The sequence below is a fragment of the Pristis pectinata genome, chromosome 9 (genome assembly GCF_009764475.1).
Source record: "Pristis pectinata isolate sPriPec2 chromosome 9, sPriPec2.1.pri, whole genome shotgun sequence".
Classification (NCBI taxonomy): Eukaryota; Metazoa; Chordata; class Chondrichthyes; order Rhinopristiformes; family Pristidae; genus Pristis; species Pristis pectinata.
Genome location: NC_067413.1, coordinates 88,344,818 through 88,372,299, shown reverse-complemented (window position 1 = coordinate 88,372,299; position 27,482 = coordinate 88,344,818). Strand labels below are relative to the sequence as shown.

Genomic DNA, 27,482 nt, shown 5'->3' with positions numbered 1-27,482 from the left:
TTACCTTCCCTTTTATGATTTCCTTTATCCTTACCAGTATATAGTAAAACTCTATTAATCCAGCATCTCAGGACTTGGGAAGCTATTCCAGTGTGTTAAAGGGCCAGGCGAATCAGCTGTGACATTAACATTATCCAACCTCATTCTCACCCCAGCCATTCCCCACACACCTTTCCTTTTGCTTGAAGTTTCTTTCATCAGAACAGGCTATAAAAAAAACTTAACAGATACCAGTAGATCGATTGGAAATGTTAATTCTGCTTCCCTCTCCACAGATGCTGTCTGACGTGCTGAGTATTTCACCATTCTTTGTTTTTGGTTCAGGTTTCTACCATCTGCTGTTTAGGCTTCTCAATGTTGGTAAGTGAGCCAGTTCCAAAGCATCAGGATCAAACTTTTGTGCCTCTTACAAATACCGTTCCAACAGTATTTATTCAGACGTAGCCAGTCAAATAATCAGTTATAAACTCTCAACCCCATTAGGGACACAGCTAAAATGTCTGATTATTTTACAAAAGAAGCAACTGCTCCTTTGTGTAGTTACTCCTCAATGCATCTCAGAACCTTCCCATGATGTGCCAGGATAAACTGCATCTTAAAAGTACATAAATAGTGTGCATTTAAATTGCTTATGGAGATTATGTTAAATCCACAATGTAGTTAGTACAAAAGAAAGCAACATCTTACTTCTCAGCAAATTCAAACAAACACAAAGAAATCATCACAAAATGCAGACGGTTGCCCCCAAGGGGAAAACAAAATAGGCAAGTTTCGCAGGAAGATCAGATGACATTTGTTAGATGTTTAACATCTTGAATCAAGTTTCCTTTAGCGCTCAAATTGGGTCGGAGTAGAACAAAAAGACCACGAGTTTTCAACTGCCCTCTTTAATACTGTACAATAATTTAAACAGGTATTTTACAGATTTATAAAAAATTTATACAATTTACATTACTTAGTACAAAGGTCGCTAAAAGTAGTAATGCAGTATGTAGGAAAAAAATTGTTTATGGCAAAGAAAACAATTTCTATGGATCAATGATTACCAGCTTGAGAAGTGATTTATATTATTATAATTATAGCCAAAGGTATTTGATGTGACCATGTAGGTATTAGGTTTACAGTCTAAAGCCAACACTAAAACTTTTGAATAGCTCTGGATACAAGGGATAATTTCATGAGTTTTGCAATACTTTCACCAAATTTGATACAAGTGGTTAGCATATTTTTAAGTACCACTGAATCAGAAAAAGATGTTTAGCTGCAAACTGATTACGTACCTAGCCAAAGAAGAGATTTTCAATAAATCACTTACAATAGATTACTGAGATGGGGGGCATTAATCAAGGTGTGCACAAGTGATGACACCATCCACTGAGCACAATTCAGATTACCACAAGGCACAGCAAACCAAACTTCATAGCCGTCTGCTCCACCTTCATGCATTCCTCTTGGGCAATGACTTTTGCCAGTTAATGTGTTCTGCAAGAGGTTGCTGGGCAGTGAGTGACTTTGCCTACCTGACATTAAGAACTGATGGCGAGCGGCCTCCTCAGTGGCACTCTCAAATGCAACGGAACTCAAACAATAACCCCACCGAGATCTACACAAGATTCTTTCTTGACATCTGTGGAAAGACTTGCTCAAAACTGGCTAGGGTAGCTACTACTTCAGGTAAACAAACTTCTGAGGATGACTATTTTAGTATTTTTAAAGTTTCCCTGAACATTCAAGTTCCTCCAGCTGAGTTTATCCATGATGTTAAGGCAGAAGATGCTGGTGAGGACAGTGCAAGGCTCAAGGTCCTGGCTGAAATGCAGGATATTTTAAAACACAGATTTTGACATTTTAGCCTACTTGAATTTAGGTTTGTTACTTTGAGGTCTTTTAGTGTTGGTACGTATGGCTGTGGAAACCTAGGTAATATAGAACAAACAAGTGTAGGACATGAAAATGCAGTTGTGAATAAAAATGGAGAGGGTAGGGATGGAAGTAATGTTAGTGGCAGGGGTTCTGGAGGTAATGGTAATTGTAATAGCAAGGATGCTGGGTCTTACATTGAACAGGGTTGTAGGAGGCCAGTGGAGCCCAAGTGTCCTGGATGCTGATAGCAAAATAGAGAGATTGTGGCTCCTTTTAAACAGTTGACATATGCAAGGAGAGCTTTCTAATTAGAATGAGTTTGTGAAGCATATGGATAGAAAGCATCTGTAAATCAATTAATATTTTAAGCTCCAGGTGTGGTAACTTTGAAATGTTCCACACACTAACATGTTACTTCTCCCAGTGTAAAGGTGGCCTTAATAACATCAATCGCACTGAGGGAACAAGGCTGAGTGAACTTCTTTAGCACAGTTATTTCAATGAAGCTTTTGCTTTCTCAGTGGGTTTAGGGCAGCGTGCGAGATATGACCAGCCTGCAGTCCACAATGTTACATGGGCACAAAGGCTGATAGGTTGAAAGCCAGGACTGCTGGATTGAGTAAGAGAGCAAACCTTCCTTAGTTTGGGCAGACGAGGAGGGTTTAAAAAAAGTGACTGTAGAAGTTTATAGGCAGGAAAAAATGCAAAACACATTGATATCAAGTGAGTTGACTACTAAGGCTAATATCAGAAGAGTCACATAGCCAAGTTCTTTGCTCGTAGTTCAATTTAGATTGGGAATGGTAGAGAATATGGCCAGTGAAGCTGTCAATGCATTTGAAGAATTGCCTTAGGAGGATGCTGATAGGTGTTATTGGAGCATCTAGTTTGCTAGAAATAAAGTTAGCTAAGGCAACCACCAGTAGGTGTGGAATAGTGATAGGCTATCTCTTGTTCGGCTAGTTAATAAAGCATCAATTCTGGTTGGTAAGAAGAATAATAGGAGACAATATCTAGACTTACTTTCATCTATTTCTATGATGTTGTTGAACAAGATACCAAGGAGTGTTGACAAATCAGTCTAGGGAAAGGTTTTGATGGTAACAGGACTAGTGAATCAGTAACAACTCAGATGCCCAGAAAAGGTATGCCAAATGCAGGAGGTCAATATTTAGTGATTCAAAAACTGTACAGGGAAGAATGCTCAAGCTAGGCAGTTGATGGGTAATGATAAAGCTAATATGTTAGTTTAGCCCATACACAAAAGCTAATATGTTAGTTCAGCCCGTATACAAAGGCTGAACTATCTTATATTAGCTTCATAATTTTCTACAGCAAACCTAAAACTATAGAAATCATCAAGATTTAGCCCTCGTGCTAGAATGGTTAACAATGAGGGTGATGAAACCCATTGTTGTTGTTGAGATTCGGCAGAGGTTTTAAACAGGCAAATGACCTGCTATCTCTTCCTTTTGCTTATGCATGCATAAATCTGGATGCTACAATTACGAGATAAGAGGGTTAACACTGTCAAAGCACAAAAAGGAACCAACGTCGAGGATTCTGGTGATGACAGTGTTAATAAGAGCCTACCAAAAATTACGCAGAATTGGAAAGTCAAGGAATTTGAGGTAGGCAAGGCTCCCTCACCAGAGTGTAAACATCTCATGTTTTGAAAATAATGTAACACCCGAATTAGAGGGTATGGAACAGTTAAACAGTCTAATCTTATTAATTCATTTTTATTGAAAATACACAGCTGGTCATTTGTAATCTGGCCATGGGCATGCCAGTACATGAGAAAACATGTAGACACATCAGGCTAGCACTTGAATTGTTGGGTCACCTGTCTGGTTGCTGCCCTGCACTAAAGATCCTGAGAATCAAAAGACAGGAAGGAGATATCGAAGTATGGTTGGACAATCTTTAAGCACCCTAGGATCATTGGCAATGGGACAGTATGGATCATCAATATTTCTAAGAAAGAAAACAGCATTCTTGTTTGTGGATGTCACCACAGTTAGCGCCTTTCGGGAGCTGCTCATTATGAAAAAAGCACACAAACACGCCAATATGGAACCAATCTTAACAGTTTTGCTAAAAGGTGATGAATGTAGAATTATTTGGTCTGGTTACCAGTGTCAAGGAAAATTTGTTCTCAAATCACTCACTTGTGAACTGCCCAGAGGTCAAGTATTCCAATAGCTTTGCCTCTTCAATCACAAAAGGCAGCTATCCAAGGTACATTGATGTTTTACAATCTATGAATATTGATATTTTATAATTTAATATAGTGCATTTCCATCTATAGGGCAATTTTTGTAAATTTTTAACAACTGTTCGTAATAAAACCATTTTTTAAAAATAAACATATCATATGACATAATAATCAGTTAATTAATGGTCATTGCTCAAGCCATTGTTTCCTGGTGGTCAACATGTCTCATTGGTAGATTCTGCTCTAGTTTCTGTGCTGGCCTTTAGCTCTGCTAGAGATGTGTGTAGACAAGCTATGCAAAAACCTTAAAAGACATTAAAGTAACCAAATATCTTGTTATGTAATTAGTGACAGGCATGAATGGATGAGTGAGGTTCCCACTGTCCTTAACTCTGATCTAGAGAAACCACAGCCAAGGGAACAGCTTTGCAGAATCAGCAGGGAAAGACCCTGTTTGAACCAGAGTCAAGTCTAACTAATGGTTCATGTTAAATTATTTTTAATTACTAAAAGTCCTTCACATAAAATACATTTTTACTTTGAAATTTTGTCCAAAAAACCTGAATGCATGGAATAGTAAAACATATCTAGGCACCTTATTTATGGGAAAAAAAGGTATGCTCATTGCCAGTTAATTGAATTTTAGTTGTAGACTAAGCACCTTTTAATTAGCACATTTCAAGACATGTGGGCAGGAATAGCAATACAGCATAAAGTTTAAAAAAATGTGTTCCAGTTGTGGATTAGGCAACAGTTTCATCTTATTTTGGACAATATTAAAGATGTTCTTTTCACTTTAGATTACAGAATTTATAAGACTATCAATAGGTTGTCTACTTAGAGCAGAATATGGATAACTTTCATTTAAGGTACAAACTGCATTCAAGGCAACATGTCATTTTAAAGCAGTTAAGAAATATGCAAAACAGCTTAACAAAAATAAACAAGCCAATTCTGCTGGCTTCCTAAAAAAAAGGCCTGATGTTGCAGAACAATAAATACATAAAATTTCAAATTTTGAAGCAGTGTCAATTAACCTAGATGCAAATATAGATACACATCAAGCTTAATAATAGTTACATTCTTCATTGCTCCTGCAGACATATTTTAATCTGTACAGTAAATCAACCAAAATGCTAACTTCCAGAAAGCCAAAAGTAATGAATTTTTTTTTAAAAGTGAGCTTCAGTAACGGTCTATTTAAATTTCTAGCTAGCAACTCGGAGATATTTTACCAGATACATACAAATGTATTTAGTTTTCATACCATTCTCTCAGGAACCTGTTTAAAAAATATATACAACACAAACTCTGATATTTTTGATAATTCCTTGATTTCATTGGTAATATCTCATTGTCTAACAATAGCAGAACTAAATGATGACTAGTAAATCCAGACAAGCAAAGGAACAGACCACTTTTTTAATGCTTAAATATAATTTCAAATGAAAGATATCTTACACACAGATAAATTATGCCATACAACTACAAATATTCCTATGTTCAACCCTGAAGGACTACTGTAAATAATCTACCTGGATTTCAGAAGCTGGTACAGTAAAGTACTGCACCAACAATGCACTGATTGGACAGCTGACAATAAAATGTATACACTGTAAAATCCTTTATCTCAATGATTTCCAGTAATCTAGGAAGATTTCCAAGCATCAGGTGGTGACAAACAAAACTGTAGGTGCACTGATCAACTGCACAACGGTAGCAATTACTTAAAAATCATTCTTCGCCAAATATACTGGTCATAGTTACCACTGGAGGTAACAGATACTGCAATTGTCCTGACAGTGACGTGTCCACATATCACTTACAGTTATGAAAGTTTTACAGCAATTTTGTTCTGTTCCTTTCTCCAGTAACCTTTGTGCATCCTTTTCTATCTTTTTCCTTTGCTGTTCAGCTGACCTCTTCTCTCTCTCAGCAAGTTTCTGCTGCCTGAGGGGTGGGGAATAATAGGAAAAGGGAGGGAGGAATTATATATTTACACAAGAAACAGATGAACATCTTATTTAGCAGAAAAAGGAAAGCTAATAAAATGGCTTTACTGGCAAAAAACTCAAGGAGAAAACCTCTATAGTGAAATATTATATTACAGTATATTACATTGAGTCAGCCAATATCAATGCTCATTAGAGCATCAAAAATTCAAGCACAAGTTAGCATTCAAGATACACACGTACTCACAAAATTACTAATTATTTTTTTTAATGAATTTTTTTTAAATGAAGTCACATTCAATCAATATACAGGTTGAAACTCTGGTACTAGACCACAGAAGTTGCCCCGATCATCTTCCTTGGGGCAGAGAATTTAAAAAACAAATTAAGTACAGGACACTTCCCAGGTTACACAAGGGTTCTGATCTCAAGAACTAATTGCTAACCCAAAGTTTCATAAGATGGAACCGCTGCCAGCTGAGATTGCAAAAGTTGTACTGGTAGTTTAATTAGGTACAGACCTCCATTATTTTAAGATTATAATTAAATCTTAGTTAGAATAATTAGTTAGTACAGATCTGTACTACAGATCCAAAACATGCCAGACCACTGAAGTTGCCAGACGACAGAATGCAAGATCAGTGTTTCAACCTGTATGAGTTTTACTAATCCTCTAATGCATTAGTGATGAAGAAAGTCAAATCACTGATGGTTGTGCTGGAGATAAGCTGAACGGTACAATCTCCAGACATGAGATATTACTTAGAATTGTTCAGAAGCCACTTTTTGAATAATGTAATTCTTAATAATTTAAGAATGGATTTACTTTCTTTAGTAAAAGTTCTGTGGAATGCAAACAATTCAGCTTTTGAAGCCCATCATAGAACATTAAACTTTTTAAAATTTCACTCAAGTAGTGTAAGCCACTGCTAAGCTGATATTTGAAAGCAAGAACAAGGATGTTAAAGTGAAAGGAGGCCAGGAACCAAGGCAACAGCATTCTAAATGAGGTGCACTGTATGGAAAATTAGATAGTGGTAATGATGTACAATATCTGAAGGAGCAGAAGAAATTATTTTAAAATGGTTCATAACAAAGAAGAACAGTTGGTATTTAGACCAGTACATCCATGCAATAAAAAATACAGCTAAATAGTAGCGTGCAAAGAAAAAAATTTCGAAGTACCAGAGCACAACACAAAAACCACAATAAAATTAAGATACAAGATATTTATTTATCAGTCACATGTACATTGAGACACACAGTAAAATGCGTCTTTTTGCGTTACTGAGAATATTCTGGGGGCAGCCCACAAGTGTCGCCACTCTTCCAGCGCCAACATAGCATGCCTACAGCTCCAATAAGGGGAAAATAATAGATTCTGGTCAAAATGAAGGTTGACATGTGAAAATTTTAAACAGCCAGCATTTACTGATTATTCACATGGGAGGTAACTTGTAATGATATCAAAATATTGCATGAATGTGGGAAAAAAAAACTGAGAACGAGTGTTTTTCTAACTCTGGTCCTGTATCATTGTTCCAACATTGGCAACACCCACCCAAGAAAACCTTTGGCTTGATGTGAATGTTTGTTGAACAGTGCTCCTATGATATAATGTGGGTGCATTTTACAATGTTGAAAACAACATACAGATGCACATTAAAACAAAAACAGATTGCTGGAAGAACTGAGGGTCAAGCAGCATCTGTGGAGGCAAAAGGTGCAAGTTGACATTTCGGATTGAGATGCTGCATCAGGAAAGATTGCCAGTATATAGGAGGCTGGAATAGAGGGTGATAGGTGGAACCAGACGGGATGGGCAAGAAGGGATGAACAAAAAAAACTAGATGGCAGATAAACTAGATGTGTGGGAACAACACACACACAACACAAGAAGTGCTGGAGGAACTTAGCAGGTCAGGCAGCATCCATGGAGGCAAAATAAACAATTGACGTTTCAGGCCGAGACCCTTCATCGGGGCTAGAAGGAAGAGGGCAGAAGCCAGAATAAGAAGGTTGGGGAAGAGGGAGGATCACATGCTGGCAGGTGATAGGCGAGTCCGGGTGATGGGGTTGGGGGGGGGGGGGGGGGGGCAGGGTGTGGATGGGGCGAGATGCAAGAAGCTGAGAGGTGATAGGTGGAAGAGGCCAAGGGGCTGAAGGAGGAAGAAGCCAGTAGGAGAGGGGAGTGGAGCATGGAATAAAGGGAAGGTGGGGAAGAGGTGGGCAGTTCATGAGGGCAGGGGAAGGAGGGAAAAAAAAGGGGGGGGGAGGGGAGGGGTTACTAGAAGTTAGAGAAAAGCAACGTTGAGGCCGTCAGGTTGGAGACTACCAAGGTGGAATACAAGGTGTTGTTCTTCCAACCTGTGTCTGGCCTGGGTGTGTGGGAAGAGAGCTCAGGGGGTACGAGTTACCCGAATCTGGGAGATTCAATAGTCAAACCACTGAGATGTTGTTCTTCTAATCTGCATGTGGCCTCTGTGGCAATGGAAAAGACAGGACAGACAGGGTGGTGTGGGAGCGGTAAGGAGTTAAAGTGACATGCAACTGGAAGCCCAAAATGGCCACTGTGGGCCGAGCACAGTTGCTCCCCAAAACTGTTGCTGAGTCTATGCTTAGTTTCACCATAGAACAATGTAGAGGAGGGCACATTGTGAACACTGAATCCAGTTGATCAGGTTGAAAGAGGTGCAGGTGAACCACTGCCTCACCTGGAAGGGGTGTTTAGGTCCCTAGATGGTGGTGAGGGAGTGCGTGAAGGGATAGGTGTTACATCTCTTTCGATTGCAGGGAAAAGTGCCAGCGGATGGGGAGGGATGGCTGAGCAGGGATGATTGGACCAGGGAGGACTCTTTTGGAAGGCAGAAAGGAGAAGGAGTGGTGTAGTGGTGAAGGGAGGGGGAACTGAGGAGAAGATGTGATTGGGAGTGGGATTGCATTGGAGCTGGTGGAAAAGGCAGAGGACATGTGTTGAATGCAGAGAGGCTGGCGGGCTCAAAGGCAAGGACCAAGTAAACTCTATTACCGTTCACTCTGGACAGAGGGGGGCTCAGAGCAGAGGTGCAAAAAATGGAAGCAAAGCCTGCAAGGGCCCCAACAACTATTGCAGATAGGAGGATATTTCAGAACATCCACAGCAAAAGATCTCACCTTGAGAACACATGCAAGACGATGAAATTAAGAAAAGGGGATGGCATCCTTATGGGAGGAGGTACAGTCAAGGTAACTGTGGGTTTATAGAAGCTATCAATAGTGACTCTCTCTTAAGATGGAGACGGACCCAGAAAAGGAAGGAGTATCAGAGATGGTCCAGGTGAATTGAAGGGCAGGGTGGAAGTTGGTGGTGAGGGTGATGAAATTGACGAGTTCTACATGAGTGCGGGAACCCAGCACCGATACAGTCACCGAGTGGTGGAGAAAAAGTTGGGAGTGCTGGGACAGGCCTCGAACAAGATCTGTTCCTTGTAGCCAACAAGAATACAGGCATAGCCAGGGCCCAGGCAAGTGTCCACAGCTACCCCTTTGACCTGTAGAAAGTGGAAGAGAATTTCCCTACCCAGGCAGAACAGCAATAGAGTTCCCTTAGTCCTCACCTTTCACCGCACTAGCCTCCCCATCCAACACCTCATCCTCTGCCTTTTCCGCCAGCTCCAATGCAATCCCACCTTTCAGCTTTCCATAGGGACCACTCTCTTCAGGACTCTCCTTATCACACCTCCCCATCCCCTGGCATTTTACCCTGGAACCAAAGGAGATGTACACTTCACCTTCTCCCTCACCATCATTCAGATACCTGAACAGCCCTTCCAGGTGAGGCAGAGGTACATCTGCACCTCTTCCAACCTGGTCTTACTGCATTCAGTGCTTGCAATGTGGCCTCCTCTACACTGGTGAAACCAAGCGTAGACTAGGAGACTGTGGACAGAGCACAGGTGCTCTGCAGAACAATGGCCATCTCAAGCTTCTGGTCATCATTTTAACCATCCTTCCCACTCCCAGACTATCCAGTCTGCCCTCAGACTTTTCCATTGCTACAGGGATGCCACAAGCAAATTGGAAGAACAGCATCTTATATTCCAACCCAATGATATGAATACTGAATTTTCCAATTTCAGGTAACCCACACTGCCAGTGTTCTCCTCACACACACACGTCCACCTAGTTTTCTTGTCCTTTTGTTCATCCCTCCCATTCTCTCCACCCATCTGGTTCCATCTGCTCATCATTCCCTTCCATTTATCACCTCCCAACCTATATTCCTTCCCCCCCCCCCAAAATGTACTACTCTACACTGGCAATCTTTCTTCTTCTCTCAGTCCTGATACAGGGTCTTGACCCCAAATGTTGACTTCTACCTTTTGCCTCCACTGATGCCATTTGACCCACCAAGTTCTTCCAGCACTGTTCTGTTCTGGATTCTAGCATCTGTCTCTATACAGTTTATGCATGCACATTGCTGTTTAATATCTTATGTGCTAAGTTTAGGAAAAAATACTGTAAACTATTCCATCCAACTTCCAATTGAATTAAAAAAAAACAAATTTGGTTACCTCAGCACTTCTTCTGCCTCCCAGGTAGCATCTCCCTCCTCTTCCCATGCATTAGTATTTTCTTGCCAAGTGTCAAAATCTCCCAGTTCAGGCTAGAAAAGTAGCAGATTATGCAAGTAACTTTTTGTGCAATTAAAAGCTGCAATTCATCATCTCGCTGTCTAAAATACTCTTTTCAGCAGGACTGAATTTGAAACAATTGGCCACTTGTCATAACATTAAATTATAATAACTTGAGAAGGGATTTATTTCTAAAGTTCAAAATATACATCTCTAACTTGTTTTATTCAAAAATCTGGATTATCTGACAACTAAAGAACTTCACTTCTAATTCAAATGATTTTGTTTTACTGCAATTAGAAACACTAGAGGACAAAACACACAAAAGACTTTAAATTGTTAAGAAAAATCATCAACTGGGATGCTCCTGTGCAGAATAACTATTGGTTTAAATTCTGCAATGTGAAGTCTACTCTTCTAAACATTAAAGCATAATGCTAAAACTGCTCAATTTTTCTTAGTAACACATATTAGGAAAAAGTGCAAGTGAAAAGGTCCTAGAATTACTTACTGATGGCTGATTGAATGGGATATCTTGCGTAGCTGCCAACCTACTAGAAAACCCTATGGTGCCATCTGGGATTCCAAAGTGTAAAGGTTCTTTCTTCTTAATAATAATCTAAAATAATAATGTTTAGATTAAACACAAGAATACTGAATAAGATAGGATTTTTAGTTTTTTAAAAAAATACATACACACTTTAATGAAGATCTTTAAATGCATAATAAAAATTGCTGAAGCTCCAAAGTCAGTAGTTCATTTTCAAAGTAAAACTTCACTTCAACCTTCAGTAACAAAATATTTAAAAGATATCCAACTCGATTACATTTTTAATATTGTGAGAAATTCTGCTCCATCTACAAGTTTGCAGATGGCACCACTGTAGTGAGCCAGATCTCAAACATTACAGGAAGGAAATAGAGAGCCTAATGACATGGTGTCAAGACAACAAGCTTTCCCTCAATATCAGCAAAACAAGAGCTGGTCATTGACTTCAGGAAGCAGGGCAGAGTACACACACCCTGTCTATCAATGGTGCTGAGGTGGAGATGGTTGAGAGCTTCAAGTTCCCAGGTGTAAATGTCACCAAGAGCAGATCCTGATCCAACCACATAGAGACTATGGCCAAGAAAGCACACCAGCACCTTTACTTCCTCAGAAGGCTAAGGACATTTGGCATATCCCTGTTGACCTTCACCAATTTTTATAGATGCACCATAGAAAGGTGATACGTTCGGCACAACTTTGTGGGCCAAAGGGCCTGAATTGTGCTGTAGGTTTTCTATGTTCTAGAAAGCATCCTATCTGGATGCATCACAGCTTGGTATGACAACTGCTCTGCCCAAAACTGCAAGAAATTGCAAAGAATTGTAGACGCAGCCCAGTCTATCACAAAAACCAGCCTCTCTTCCATTGACTGTCTACACTTCCCACTGTCTCAGGAAAGTGACCAAGATAATCAAAGACTCCTCCCACCCCAGTCGTTCTCTTCTCCCCACTTCCATCAGGAAGAAGACACAAAAGCTTGGAAATGCACACCACCAGGCTCAAGGACAGCTTCTATCCTGCTGTTATAATACTGTTGAACAGACCTCTTGTACGATAAAGATGAACTCTTGATCTCTTAATATACCTCGTTGTGGTCCTTGCATCTTATTTGTCTACTTGCATTGCACTAACTATGACACTATATTCTGCATTCTGTTATCGCTTTTCCCCTTGTACTACTTCGATGTACTGAATGATCTGTATAGATCATTTGCATGCAAAACAGTTTTTCCACTCTCAGTACATGTGACAATAATAAACCAATTACCAAAAGTAAATGTTTGAAATTTTACAACAATTTTCATGGACATTTTATGCAGTTTATTTTTCAATAACTCAAATTTATTATTAACACTCACCTTTTGAGGTTTTCGTATGTTTGGTGTCATATCCTTAAAGTAATCAGGTTCTTCGGGCTCCCCAGTGCCATTTTGTTGGGTTGTCAGATTCCCATTGCCCCCTTCAATCTTAATACTGGTTGGACCATCCTCATCCCAGGAACTCCATTCTTCTACTTCAGGCTTGGAAGATACAAAAAAAAATGCACACATTTGAAATTTAACAGAAACAAAATCTAAATAAGCCTCCATCTTATCACGTGATCAAAGACTTTGCAATGTTGAGAGCATAGTTACTCCACACAAATTTCAATAAATGAAACACTGCCTTGAAAAGTTGGGACAAATTAGCTTAGTGAAACAGTAACTTAAAACTTCAGTTACTTCATTCCTCTAACCCCACCTATAAAACCAAAAGCCCTGATATTCCTCCTGCTCTTTGCCTAATCAGGATCATTGGACCAATTATAGCAATGGGTTACAGGATTAACTGGGAAAGACATCAACTCTTTGAATAGCAGATCTAATCCAATATTTTAATAAGGGAACAGCATTACATTGTGGACTTGCTCGTCGGATTATAGTCTCTTCCAAAAAGAATAAATCTTCTTCCAATGTTCCAAAGCAAAATCAATTTTAAACATTTCATCCCATCCTAATTCAAATTAAATGTAATAGGAAAAAACTACATCTTGGAATCAAAGTTACCACTACTGCCATTATTTTTCCCCAAATAGCAAAACCAAAATATCAAAGGTGAAAGGGAGAGCAACTTAATGCAAAAACTCAAAAATCTAAGAATTTTTCAAATTGGAAAGACATTGATAATAATTAGTTATCTATGATTAGGCACTAATCTAATAGAGATTGAGGTGGCACGGTTAATTAAAATGGGCCCATTTTAATTAACCGTGCCACCTCAATCTTTGTTAGATTAGTATGTTGGGGTGCTAATAACAAAATATGATAAAGCTCATCAAGTCAAATCACCAACTAATTTAGAAGGCAGCGACTTGGTCCACTGTGCTTAGCCTGTTCATTCTATGTCTCGTTCTATATTTTGTTTTCAGTTAAAGTTTTAACTTTCAAAAGCAATTTGGATAGGTATCAGTGAATCTGCTTCTGCCTTCAACCTGTGCATTCCAAAATCACAAAGCATCATTAAGTTTATTTTCCTCATATAGCCTCTGGACATTTGTGAATCATCTCAAATTTGTGTCCTTTCATTTCAGATCTCTTTCCCTTTCTATCTTATTTTGCCCTTCTGTGGTTCAAGGAGAATAATCCCACCCTCCCCAATTTTTCAACATAACTGAAATCCTTCATCCTTGGTACCACGTCTCCAACGACTTAGCCTTATCCTTCCATACAGGTTATAACACAGCTTCCCAACTATTAATACTGGTGAATGAATAGGCGATTTCATTTTCAAGTTTATTTTACTTCTACTATTAGATTTTCTTGACCCTTTGATTTTCATTTGCAGTGGTAAGTAGGAGAAAGTAATGAACAAGCAGCTGCCAGACCCCTAGTTAAAATTAATTAACCAGCTACATCTGATCAACTGAATTTTATGACAGCCAAGTAATAACTTGTAGTACCTGGGAATAAAAAAAATATATAAACTAAGTAAAATTAAGACAGGCTTGGCTTCACAGGTAATGTGCTGCAGCTATATTGTGTGTAAACAGAGGAAGATCACTGTGAATGACGGTGATCATATCCACAATAAGTATCTACACCTTGAGCAACTTTGGCCCAGAAATGATGAGCTCAAATTTTAGATTCAGGTACAATAGGGATGAACAAAGTTAACTGGACATTTTGTTCCATGAAGCTTTAACGCACCTAGAATTAAGTACTGCAGAACTGGTCAAGAGGAACAGCGGATGGTACTACGAGTGAGGCAAGATTGGGGATCCAAAGGGCAGCTTTGGAAGAGCCTCAGCTCTGCACTTAGAGATGAAGCATTATACAGCATGAAAACAGAGCCAAACTCATCCTCGCCAACCAAGGTGTCCTCTAACCCTCTCCTATTCACGTACTTGTCTAAATATCTTTTAGGTGTTGTAATTGTACCTGCCTCGACCATTTCTTCTGCCAGCTCATTCCATATACCCACCACCCTCTGTGTCCCCTTTAAACCTTTCCCCTCTCGCCTTAAACCCATGCCTTCTAGTTTTAGGCTCCTCTACCCTGGGAAAGATACCAATCATTCACCTGATCTATGCCCCTCATGATTTTACATACCTCTGAAGGTCACCCCTCAGCCACTTACACTCCAGGGAAAAAGAGCCCCAACCTATCCAGCCTCTCTTTATAACTCAAGCCCTCCAGTCCCGGTAACATCATGAATCTTTTCTGCATCCTTTCCAGCTTAAATGACATCCTTCGTGTAGCAGGGTGACCAGAACGGCACACAATACTCCAAACGTGGTCTCACCAACAACTTGTACAATTATAACATGATATCTCAACTCCAGTACTCAATGCCCTGACTGATGAAGGCAAGCCTTCTTCACCACTCGGTCTACCTGTGCCTTCACTTTCAGGGAACTAAGTACCTGTGCCCATAGGTCTCTCTGTTCTATAGCACTCTCCAGGGCCCTACCATTTACTGGGCAAGCCTTGCCCTGGTTTAACTTTCCAAAGTGCAACACCTTACACTTGTCAGAGTTAAATTCCATCTGCCATTCTTTGGCCCACTTCCCAGTTGATCAACCATTACCATAGCTGGCAAACAGTGGACACAGCACTCATCCCTACGGCACACCACCAGTCATAGGCCTCCAATCCGAAAAACAACCCTCCACTACCACCCTCTGACTCCTTCCACCAAGCTAATTTCGCATCAAATTGACTAGCACACCCTGGATCCCATATGATCTACTCTTCTAGTAGAGTCTGCCATGCGGGACCTTGTCAAAGCCCATGTAGACAATGTCAACCACCCTGCCCTCATCAACACTCTTCATCACCTCTTCAAAAAACTCAAATTGGTGAGACATGATTTCCCACCCACAAAGCTGTGCTGATTGACTTGTCCAACAGGTAAGAAATTCTTACAGCCTGTGTGGGAGAAAGCAGAGACTGCAGCGAGAATAAACAAACAGACCACAGCACTGTGTTATTCAAGTTGGAGAGTGAAAGAATGTAGTAGTGATAGAGGACAATATAGGCAGAAGGATAGATCCGGGTCTCTGAAGCTGTAGACCCAAGTCTCAAAGGCTTGCTGGAAAGAGAACCAGGTGCCATGGTCCATGTGGAAACCAATGATATAGCTAGGACTCTCAAGTCATCAGCTAATGTGATGGAAATTGTCACTGACTGTCCTATAAATAAGAAATTAACCAATATTTTGTGCCTGTCTTCCTGAGAAATGACAAGGAAACTTCCAGGAATAGTGGAGGACAGGTCTAGAGAATGAGAAGCTGAAAAAAGTTAGCATTAGTGATAAAATTGTAAAAATTAATGAATTAAAATAAAATCAATGTTAAACTTCCAAAATCCTATGAAGTCCAGAACATAATAGAAGGTAACAAATGTAATTCCACTCTTCAAAATAGGGAGAGAGAGAAAACGGGGGAACCTCAGATCATTAGCCCAACATCAATAGAAAGGATAATGCTACAATATTTCACTAATAATCAAAAAAGGTAACCAGTCACTTAAAAGAAAATAATAGGATCAGGCCAGAGTAACAGTGGCTTATGAAAAGGGAAATCAGGGTTGACAAATATGTCAGAGAGTGTGTCGACATTATAACCAGTAGAGTTGATGGTGAACCAGTGGATGTGGTGTATATGGACTTGCACTTAGCCATTGAAAAGATGCCACAGAACAGACTATTAAACAAGATTAGGTCTAGTAGAATTGGATTAACACATTAGATGCTGCAAAATTTTGTATCACCAGTAATAGGCACATTCACGTGAAAACTTGGGATAATCTCCTATCAGCTCCCAGCTTCTGACGCCATTCCACTCTCCCCCCTCTGCCTATCACCCTGTCATCTGGATCCACCTATCATTGCCAGCTCTGGCTCCACCCTTATTATACTGGCCACCTCCCCTTATCTTTCAGTCCAGATGAGGAGTCTCGACCTGAAATGTCGACTGTCCATTTTCCTCCATAGATACTGCCTGACCTGCTGAGTTCCTCCAGTGTTTTGTGTTGCGTTCATATGAAAGGTCAGATTTTCCCAAACAAAGGAATTCTGATACATTACATGCAGAGCAAAATACTTAGCTGTTCACAGTCATCTTCAGCCTACAACAGTTTTGGGGAAACAGGCAAATTTCACAAAGATAAAAGAACACTTATACTTCAGTTTCTGCAGGTAGCCCTGTAACCAAGGGTAAGGACAATATGCTCCACAGTCAGTGTGGCAGCAATGGAGGGACTGGATAGTGGCTTTTTGTGTGGCAACTGGACTCGTCTGGGGGTGGGCTGTGGAGCACTAGACTCAATTAGAACTTGTAGTTCTTTGCGAGAGTGGTACAGATAATAACTCATTAGTCAAAACCCAACATATACCACTGGTATCAACAATAAGCACAGCTGGAAAAATTTATGGTTAACTTGTGGAAGTGAGACCCGTCAAGACTGACTGGACCATTAAGAGACTAGAGGGTAGGAGAAACACATTTCTGACATTTGAGAAGGGCACTTTATACTATTGCGCTGAGCAGAATGAATTCAAAGGCATCACCAAAACTGTCAGGTCCAGAACAGATACAAATCTCTTATTGAGCAGAATTCCTTGACCCAACATGAATCAAATACGCAGCCAATAATGCATTGGCAGCATGATAAAATATATTAAAGCTTTATCATATATGTAAAGATTCAAAATTAGCAAGCTCAAATACAAAGTTATTGTCCAGCAAGTTTAATTATTCAAACCTCTCTAAATTAGATCAGGTATTTTCCACCAGACAAGCAACAGCTAAGGGGGCTTGTTAAGAAGTTTGCACAGAGAAATTTTGTTTTGATCACCAACACAGCAGGAAATTGACCCGTAACTATTACAAGCTCTCAGACACAGCACGAATTAAAAAGAAAATTGACTCCATATCCTTCTCAGACAGAAGAAACAAGGACTCACTGAACTTAAGCCTATGTACTAAGAACACTTAGTGTCACTGATTCTGGCTTTCAGATCTTCACATCACAAAATGTTGCATTTATTCTCTCCAAAATGCATTTCCCTTGCAACCTCTTGATCTGTTGGCCCCTGCAAAGCCCACCTGCAGATGATTCTGTAAGATACTTGCCTCCTTTGAAAAATACCATTTGGCTGAGGAATGCCAAAGAAACAGAATGACAAATTTTAGTTAAGGACATGTTATTTAACTCCAGTCCTGAATACATGAATAAACAATTCTGAGAAACAGGGAAAAATTAAGGATCAGACAATAAGTACCAGGAAATTATGCAACTATTATCAACATTCACCTTCCAACACTTAGAAGACAGATAATACCAATATCTTCTTTAGAAGCTGTGTCCAAAGAAAACTTACACCATCTATACCAAACCCCAAAGGACATTATCATCTAGTTTCACAGAGCAGTGTTAAGTGGCCTAATGCAACTACACTGATTGAGATACTTGGGCTCTGATGGCTTTATTCCCAAGAATTGTTACATTTATTGGAGGGAGGTAAACAGTAATATGTTTGTTCAATAAAATATCATTGCAATCAACTGTTAATTGAATTATGCTGACAAGTGGAAAGTTTTGCAGGCCAGGCATTAATCAAAATCTTCATTAAAGCAGCTTACTCCATAGATTTTCACATCCCTTATTTTTAAATTACTCCTAAAAAGGTGACACCAGGTAAAGCAAAGCTAATTGCAAATACACTGTTAAACTTATCTACTGCATCCAAAAACAGAATTCTTGGAATGCCAAATCTGTGAGCAACACTCTGTCACTGGGCCTCTTATCTAGTGCACTGCAAAGCCCAGCTGTGTCGCAATTCCCCGACACTTGCACAAGTGCAGCATTGGTAGAACCATTGATTTCAAAGGAGATTTAGGGCTAGAAATTAGGGGTCGAGGGAGAAGTTGTTTCAAGTAAACAGTTTAAAAAATATCAAACTAAAGCAAAATAAATTGTTAATTTTCATATGTTACAAGTTTTTTTTAAAAACTAAGTCTTTAAATTTTGTTCTTTCAGTTTTAATAGTTTTTACATGTCTCAAAAGGACAAAGTAATTTAATTAGTATTAAATAACCTACAATTTTGACAGGCAGCAGAGCAAGGGTTTAAGGTTTTCTCATTGCCTCATAGGCCCTGCTGCCATCCAGACCATATCAATTGAAATCCAGGACGCTACAAGCCAGCAAATGGGCTGTCTACATCCAGACCGAGCAAGAACAGGAATGGAGAAACTACAAGCAGCAATTCCCTTCAGGGCAACTGGGCCAGCAGAAAGTATACAAGAGAGAAAAAAATAACTGCAGGCAAACTAATACAAAAGGTGACAAATAAAGCGCATGTCAAAAAAAGATGTTAGTGAGAGATTATAATGAGTGAGCATAAGGGCAAAGAAAAAGTAGATTTCCAGAATGGGAGGCATGGAGACAAATATAGTGAAAGCAGCATCTAAAATGCTATAGCATATTATTACAACAAGATTATCCCCAGCCAACTTTTCTTGCTTTCCAAACAGCAAAGGCTGAAGACCAAGTAACTGACAGCTGCACTTACCTATACTGTGCCAGGAAACACGGAATTGCTTCCACCGAAATAGTTCCCTTCTGCCCATTTTATGACATTTAATCCACCCCACCAATCCAGTCAATCACTCCAAGCTTGGTGATTGTAAGCACTTTGCACGTACAACAGTAATGAGACATCTCTGCTCCAATGGTTATTCTCCTATCCTCAATACTTGGTTCTAAGTTCAATGAGGCACTGGACCAATGCATGCACTGGCTAAGATATTCATGCACAATCATGAAGGGCAAAGAACAGTAAATAACACTGAGCTAGTCCACTAAAAAGCAGACAAGGACGAGGGATGATCTTATAGAGGTATATCAAATCATGAGGGGCATAGACAAAATGAAAGGGCAGTCTTCCCCCACATTTCCCTCCCCCAAGGTAGAGGAGTCTGAAACTAGAGGGCATAGATTTAAAGGGGACCTGAGGGGCAACTTTTTCCATAGCAAGGATGGTGGGTATGTGGAACAAGCTGCCAGAGGAACTGGTAGAGGCAGGTAAATTTACAACGTTTAAAAGACATTTGGACAGGTACGTGTTAGGAAAGCTTTGAGGAGGATATGGGCCAAGCACATGCAAATGGGACTAGCTCAGGTAAGCAACTTCGGTTGACAAGTACATTTGGGCTGAAGAGCCCATTTCTGCGCCGTATAACTTACTATTTAAAGCCAAAGTTTAAAGCTTTATCCAAGACAGTCACTAATGCAAAATGTAACAGAGCCAGATACAGTTAAATAAAAGAAATAGTATAGGAAGAGCTCAAGTATATTCAAACAAGAAGTACTATTTTTTGCTTTTTATCCAATTCTCAGATTTCCTTTCCAGAATAAATGTTCATACACAACAGTTCATTTGCAAATTAAGGCAATCCCATTTCAGAGGACTGGGAAAGGGCTAGAGTACAAATATCTGCATTATTCACTTCAGACTATTAATCTCAAAATATATTTATACATTTCTAGGATGTCTGTGTGCTCACTGAAGCATTTTAGCAAAGGTAATTTGATCACAAAAAAATATGCAGGTTATCTTGGATTTTAAGTTTTGAAAGATTGATTCACTACCATTCATACTAATAAAAAAAATTTACAATTCCACAGATTCCAAAATAAGGAATGTTTAGCTCTATAGAAGCTTCCAAATTTAACCAGTAAACTACAGCAATTACTTTCTACTATGAAAAGTCAATTTAAATTAACTTGCAAATTCCTATCAGCTTATACCAAGTAACAGCAATATAAACCATACATTAAGACTGACTACTTGAGGGTGAGACTATTTTTCAAAATGGATACCTGTTTAGGAACAGATGAATAATCAACCGTTGTTGGCAAGGTTATTTGATCTCCACTCAATTTCCTACCCCTTCCAGACCTTGAGGAAAAAATAATGCAATGTTAGCATACCATGATGTGGAACATATAATACTCTTCAAAAGTATTTAGAATTATTATTTCAATAAACTTCCTATGTTTTTGTTTTGCAAAGAACTAGAAGACTGGTAGCCACTGGTATTCAATAACATAACATGAAAGAGATGCCCTCTGGGATCGTGGCTTAGGTTAATCTAACAGAAGAATGAAAACAACTGCTACACTACAAGAGGAGCAAGAGAAAATCTAAAGTTTTTACCTTAATTTGAGCATCACGTTAGGTTAAACACTTAATCATTTGGTTACAATTAAAACAAAGCATGCCACTAACATACAGGTGTCACTGCTGTCAAATCATATGATTTCTGCCAAATTTCCAAACTCAGGTGTCAATTAAAAGTGGTTCAGAATCAGTGACCTAGTTAGAGCTGAAAGCCCTTTCCTGCAGATTGCCAGTTCCCTGCTGAATGTCACCAACCATTAACATTACTTCAGGAGAAAACCAGTGCAGAATTGAAGTAACTGTGTCTGCAAAATACTGAATAGTACTTTCTTGACCCAAAAAGGAAAATGTAATCCCTTCTGGTTTCAAAAGAAAGCTGTTTATTTTATAACAGAAATACATCATGAAGATCAACCCATTTATCAATTTTAGTTTGAGAACAAGCCCCACTGCTTGATCAGATAAATACACATACCTCATTTCTCAATAATCTTTAGAACAAAAAATAAGTTTCATTTATTTAAAAATAAATCTATATCAATTAAGAGTTCAATAAGAGGACCTATATTTACCCATTGGTATGTTTATCAATCTTCCCAAACTGTGGGTTCCAAGATCTGCTGGGGCCACATCTGACCTGCCACAGTCTCAGACATTGGATCACCCATCCGCCCATGTGAGATTGACCTCTTCCTTCAATGTCAGGCCTGGTTCCTGGACCATTGCTGATGTCAACCTTGCCCTTAATGGCACCCCCCAAATCCCCTTCACTTACTTGCTGGGTTTAACTGTAACAACCCAAGCTTGACATCAACTAGAACAAAGAAATACTCTTGCTCAGAAATCTAATACCTAGTTTAACAAAATGTCTACTACTATTCAAATATCAGTGTAGTGAATACTATTTAAAAGATGCCCAGAATTATCCTAATGGAAGCATGATGCCCTGCAGCAACTTACCAAGAATATTTCAGCATCACTTTTCAAACCTATGACCCCTAGCACTTAGAAGAATGAGGTACCAGGGGTACCTGTTATCTCCAATGTTCATCTGGTCACCAATAACCCACCTTTAATCCAGAGACATTATTTCCTTTACCAATTCAGGATTGCGCTCAAACTCAAGTGTACCTACTGCCCCTCCATACAAAATAAGCAAACCAATATTGTTGTAATCAAATATGGTATTCTCCTGTGCATGAATTATTTACTAGATTAACTGGTTGATCCAAAGAAACTACTTTCTCCAATATTAATTTATACTGTCTCACTGGAGAAACCATGGGTTTATGGATTTTCAGGTGATTGCTGCAATTCAAAATTTCAGATGCATCGTACAACCGGAACTGTAAAATCAAAGATTAGCCACATGACAGTAGAGAATTTAGGGCAGCAACTGCTGCACTCTGAGGGTCAAAGGTAAAGTACACATTTATTGTCTAGATATTGATTTGAATTTGGATTTATGGAACAAGCTATCAAAATTTGATGACAAACAAAACTGAAGATTTGGAAGATAGCAAAGATATCTGTTGAATGGCTTGAGAAGATGCAGGCTGGCAGAATGACTGCACATATTAGAAGAAATAACTTAATACAGACAATTCTGAGTCAATGACAATTAGGAGGGGAAAAAATCAACAGGGAAGAATATAAAGTAGTAAGACCCAAAGGATATAGTATTTCAAAAAGATTAGGTGTGGTACTGATAGGTCTTGCAAATATGGATAAATAAAGCCTTAGAAAACAGAATTTTGCCTTCTTGAATCTTTCATCAATATTGCGAATGGCTGTGCTTGAGATCTCCCAAATATCTACAACAACTGTTTGCAGTAATATAGCAACTTTAATATAGTAAAGTATTCCCAACTAAAACAAGGCCATGACTTGAGCTACAATGAAGTAGTAATTATGCTATCAATAAAGTAATCCACAGATTTGGGAAGATAATCCAGTGAATCAAAATTCAAATTACATCTTTTAGCAGGTTGAGAATAAAAGCTGGGGATTTGTTTTTAAATTCATTTTCAGGAGGTTGATATCACAGTCAGGATCAGCATCTAATGCCTTTCTCCAACAGTTTTTGTAAAGATGACCATGAGCTGCCTTAAACAGCAGTTGTGATACAACCATATGCTTGCTTTACTATTTTAGAAAGCCTTTGGTAAGAAATCAACAACACTGCTATGGCTCTGCAGTGAGATAAAGGTCAGTCCAGGCAGGGATGGCGTATTTCCACAGTGCAGGGCATGAGTGAACTAGATGGGTTTTGATGACAATCTCGTAATTTCATGGTCACCATTACTAGCTTTTTCCAAATAAAAAAATCCAGATTATTTAACTAAATTGAAATTCCCTTTCTGCCATAGTAGAATTTGAACTGATGACCCTGAACTGTTAGTTCAGATATCTGAATTACTAGTCCAGTAATTTAATCATTGTCACTGTCACCAGTACAACTGGTAAGTTATTATACAAACTAATTAGTTACACATTTTTTTGATATGGAATCCTACCATTTAACATTATTCTGCCTGGAGCAGCAGTACTCCAAGATCACAAAGCTACCCAAGAAAACTAAAGAATTGTATTTAACTGAAGGTCAGGACAACTTGTAATGGGTAATATGCTGACTGCAAAATGCTTTGCCTATTGATGTGTGGGCTTTCACACTTTGAGACAATGCACTTTCTAAACACATCAACCTTTCTCTTTCCCACTTTTAGATACTCTTCAAAAACTAGGTCTTTGACCATGCTTTTGGATCCCATCTACTTTGGTTTAATGTGAACTTTTGTCTGACTACACTTCTGTCTGGTACTTGGGGATGTTTCAGTTTATCACAATTGATCTATTACTGCTAATTGCTTTTGGCATAGTTGGGAGATTTAAAGCACAACCATTTGAACTAAAGATGAAAGTTAAGGCAGCAAAACACTGAAATCACTAACTTAAATCAAGCAAACCTTCATGCTGTATGCCTGACTTTATAAATTACATTAACTCTCAAGATCATCGTGTGTAGGATAATATTTTAATCATTAATATCCATCCTAACCTTTAATCTGTTAGGAGCTTTTAATGAAGGAAATGTGAGTGGAGAGATGGGCATTTTTTTTTCCTGGGTACCCAAAGATCAGGAGTCTGTAGCTGAAGTACATCAAAATTTGGAAAACATCAGTACTTCAAATACTCAAGTGAACAGTAACAGGCTCTTGCAAGACAGGTAGATATGGCGCAAACTCCTCATGGCTGCAGAAATTCAAAGCTGCTTAGAATCCACGAATTTGTTTAATTTTTCCAAAACAAAAAGGATTGTTCTTTACAACACTTTCTGCCCAGGTCCCCAAAGGAAACAGGAATGGCTCCCAATATAGAGGACCCTCTGCTAAAGGACTCCCCCACTGCCAGATGACAAACGGTTTGGAAACAGCAGACGAGGGAGTGGAAAACGTACGAGAGCAGTGTTACAGGAATCCAGTACAGCTGCGTACAGTCTTTTTCCAAATTTGATTAACATGAGATATTTAGTACTACATGGTCATAACTGATACCGGTGGAGAAAGTAAAAGTATATGAAAAATATACTGACAGATTATTACAGAACATCATTTTTTTTCCACAAAATGGGATGACTACAGTATGCAATTCAATTTGTTGAACACGATGTTCATTCAAGTTTCAGTAAAAAATAATCTGCTAGGTGATTGCATCATGGTAAAATAAATTACATTAACACATTTGCATGCAAAATAATGTGGGCCTAATGTTTCATGTCCGGCGTTCCAAATTAAACTATAGCTTTAATAAAAACCATTGCAAAGTTTAATGTGCAAAATCTATATCAGCTACATCATACACCAGTCACAGCTTTATAAACAGAATCAATAATTCAGTATTCATAAACGGGCATTAAAGAAAAGTTAAAATTTTGTAATGTTAGATACCAGTGGGAGTATAGTGGCCATTCCTGAATGACATCCTTTAGGAAGGATTCAGAGGCATTAGAGAGCCAGACCTATCGAAACATAGAGATGCCACTCTGGTGAAGTCACACCACCAGATGATGTGTGTTGTACTGCAGAAACAGCAAGGTATAGATAAAATTAAGCAAATCTCAAAGAATAGATCAGATCAAAATTTTCCAGATCCTACCATATCTAGGCATGAATAGAACAGGACAATTAAATTGCCAGAAAGAGGATCATTCAACATCCCCATCCTCAATGATGAACGAAGATGAAGAGCCAAGAACGAATATGTGAAGGAGCAAGCCGAAACACTTGCAAGGAGTCACAGCCAGATTTTTCCAGCCTCTTCCCAAAATCTGTACCATCACAGGAACTAATCACCAGCTAGTTTGATTCACTCCATGAAATCAAGAAATAGCAAAAGAATATGGGCCCCAACAGCATCACTGCCAGACAGCTAAAGTTTTGAGCTCCTGAAATGGCTGAACCTCTACCCTAACTGTCACAAACAGCTGCAAGCATCTACCCAATACAGCAGCAAGTTACCCAGTTATTGCATCCACAAACGAGAACAAATCCAATCCAGCATCAATCCACTCTCAATGAACAAGCGTGATAGAGGGGGTCTTCAGTTGCATCAAGTGTTTACTCATATTGTTCACTTTGGGCCTATGAACATTTAACCTCAGATTTTTTACTCCCATCATTAAAAGAACTGATTGCCACAGAGAAGATAATTGTCACTAGTAAACTCAATGTCAAGGTACATTGAAAATGAGAATCTGCCACTGGTTTGAGTCAGAACTAACTTGTGATGGCTGGAGGCCATTCACCTCAGCCTCAGGTCATTCATGTGACAAGCATTCCTCAAAGCAGTCAGCTGCTTCAAAAACTTCCCTCCATTGAAAGACTAGAAGTAGGAACATTTGGTGAGAACTGCATTGTTCCATTCACAATTTCCCAAATAAGAAAAAGCTGGACAATATCCAGACTTGGGTCAAGTGGAAAGTTAAAATTCACAGCATATAGCCATCAGATAATGGTTGTATCCAAAATGAAATCTAACCACCCCCTCACTATTAAATAATCAGCCTATTCTTCAACATTAACACCCTGGGGATTATCATTGACTGGAACCAACTCTACGAGCCAGATGAATAGTACAGTTACAAGAACAGTTCAAATATAGAATAATCATAATGACTCACTGCTAATAGATTTCCACCATTCACAAAATAATCAAAAGATGACAATGAAATACTCTCCACTTGTCTGGAGCACAAAAATCAGATTTATGGTACAGGAAGAGTCCCATCTATCCATGCCAGTAGAAAAGGAGCTATTCCTATATGTACTATTTCCCAGCTCTCAGTCACTAACTAGCCTGTAGGTTAGATTACATTCAAGTGTTCATCAAGGTCCACTGTAAACGTGATGAAAGTTTCTCCTTTACCACCCTTTTAGTCAGCAAGTTCCAAACCATCAAGCAAAAAATCTTTTTAACTCACCTCTAAGCTTTCTACTCTGTGTCTATAATCACTAATGGTTGATCTCCCTGCTATTTAGGCCTCTCATAAATTGATATTGGTTTATTATTGTCACGTACGATGAAAAACTTGTCTTGCATACCGTTAATACAGATCAATTCATTGCACAGTGCATTGAGGTACTACAGGGTAAAAACAATAACAGAATACAGAGTAAAGTGTCACAGCTACAGGGAAGTGCAGTGCAGGCAGACAATAAGGTGCAAGGTCATAACAAGGTAGATTGTGAGGTCAAGAGTCTATCTCATTGCATAAGGGAACCAGTCAATAGTCTTATAGAAGCTGTCCTTGAGCCTGGTGGTATGTGCCCTCAGGCTCCTGTACCTTCTGCCTAATGGGAGAGGGGAGAAGAGAGAATGACCCTGGTGGGTGGGTGCTTCACCAAATCAGAGAGAGGTATAGACAGAATTTTATGCAGCCTGTTTAAGAGAACTTTCTCCATCCTAATATAAACAAACCCAGCCTAGTCAATCTTTGCCTACAACTAGACAATTTCTTCTTCCAGCGTCGTCATATCTTTGCATCCTCTATAACGCTACCACATTCTTGCTATACTGCGGTGACCAGACCAGGCACAGTATTCTAGCTGTGCCCCAACTGTGCTTTATAAAGTTCTAGTACACTTCTGTTTTTAGATTCTGTATCTCGGCTAATGAAGAATATCCTATTAACAACCTTTTATTATTTTATCTAACCACCTTATCCATCCCAATATCCCCAAATATATTAGCTCCAACGTAACTCTATACATCCAGCCCATTTGAATGAGACTCCATCAACTACCTTAAACAATTTTTCCACAACTAAAGTCGATGCATCAATAAACAGTATTTCTCTACCCGAATATGCAGTCGGGACCAAATAATTTACAAATATTAACTAAAAATTTGAGAGTACATTTTACACTCCTGAAGGAATGAGTCTCAAAAGGCACGAGAAATGCTAGGCCCCGACGTCACTTTGGAAATTACAGGAGGCAATTCTGTGACCCCACTGGAAAGCCAGCTACCGGAAGTATATACATAGAAGTACAATTTATTTGTAAGCTCACCAGTAGTGTAGAATTTCCAGTCATGCTGGTATTAGAATATTACAGCAAGATA

General features: G+C 39.0%; 1 protein-coding gene across 1 annotated transcript in view; it reads right to left on the bottom strand.

Moving 5' to 3' along the window:
* Positions 1-868: 868 nt before the first annotated feature.
* ebag9 (estrogen receptor binding site associated antigen 9) overlaps positions 869-27,482 on the bottom strand; it is a 29,952-nt gene continuing 3,338 nt past the window's right edge. The window contains 6 exon segments of the mRNA XM_052022711.1: positions 869-5,948; positions 5,950-6,031; positions 10,587-10,678; positions 11,158-11,265; positions 12,555-12,716; positions 20,561-20,639. Coding sequence (XP_051878671.1) covers positions 5,910-5,948; positions 5,950-6,031; positions 10,587-10,678; positions 11,158-11,265; positions 12,555-12,716; positions 20,561-20,639 — 562 coding nt within the window. The 3' untranslated portion in view covers positions 869-5,909.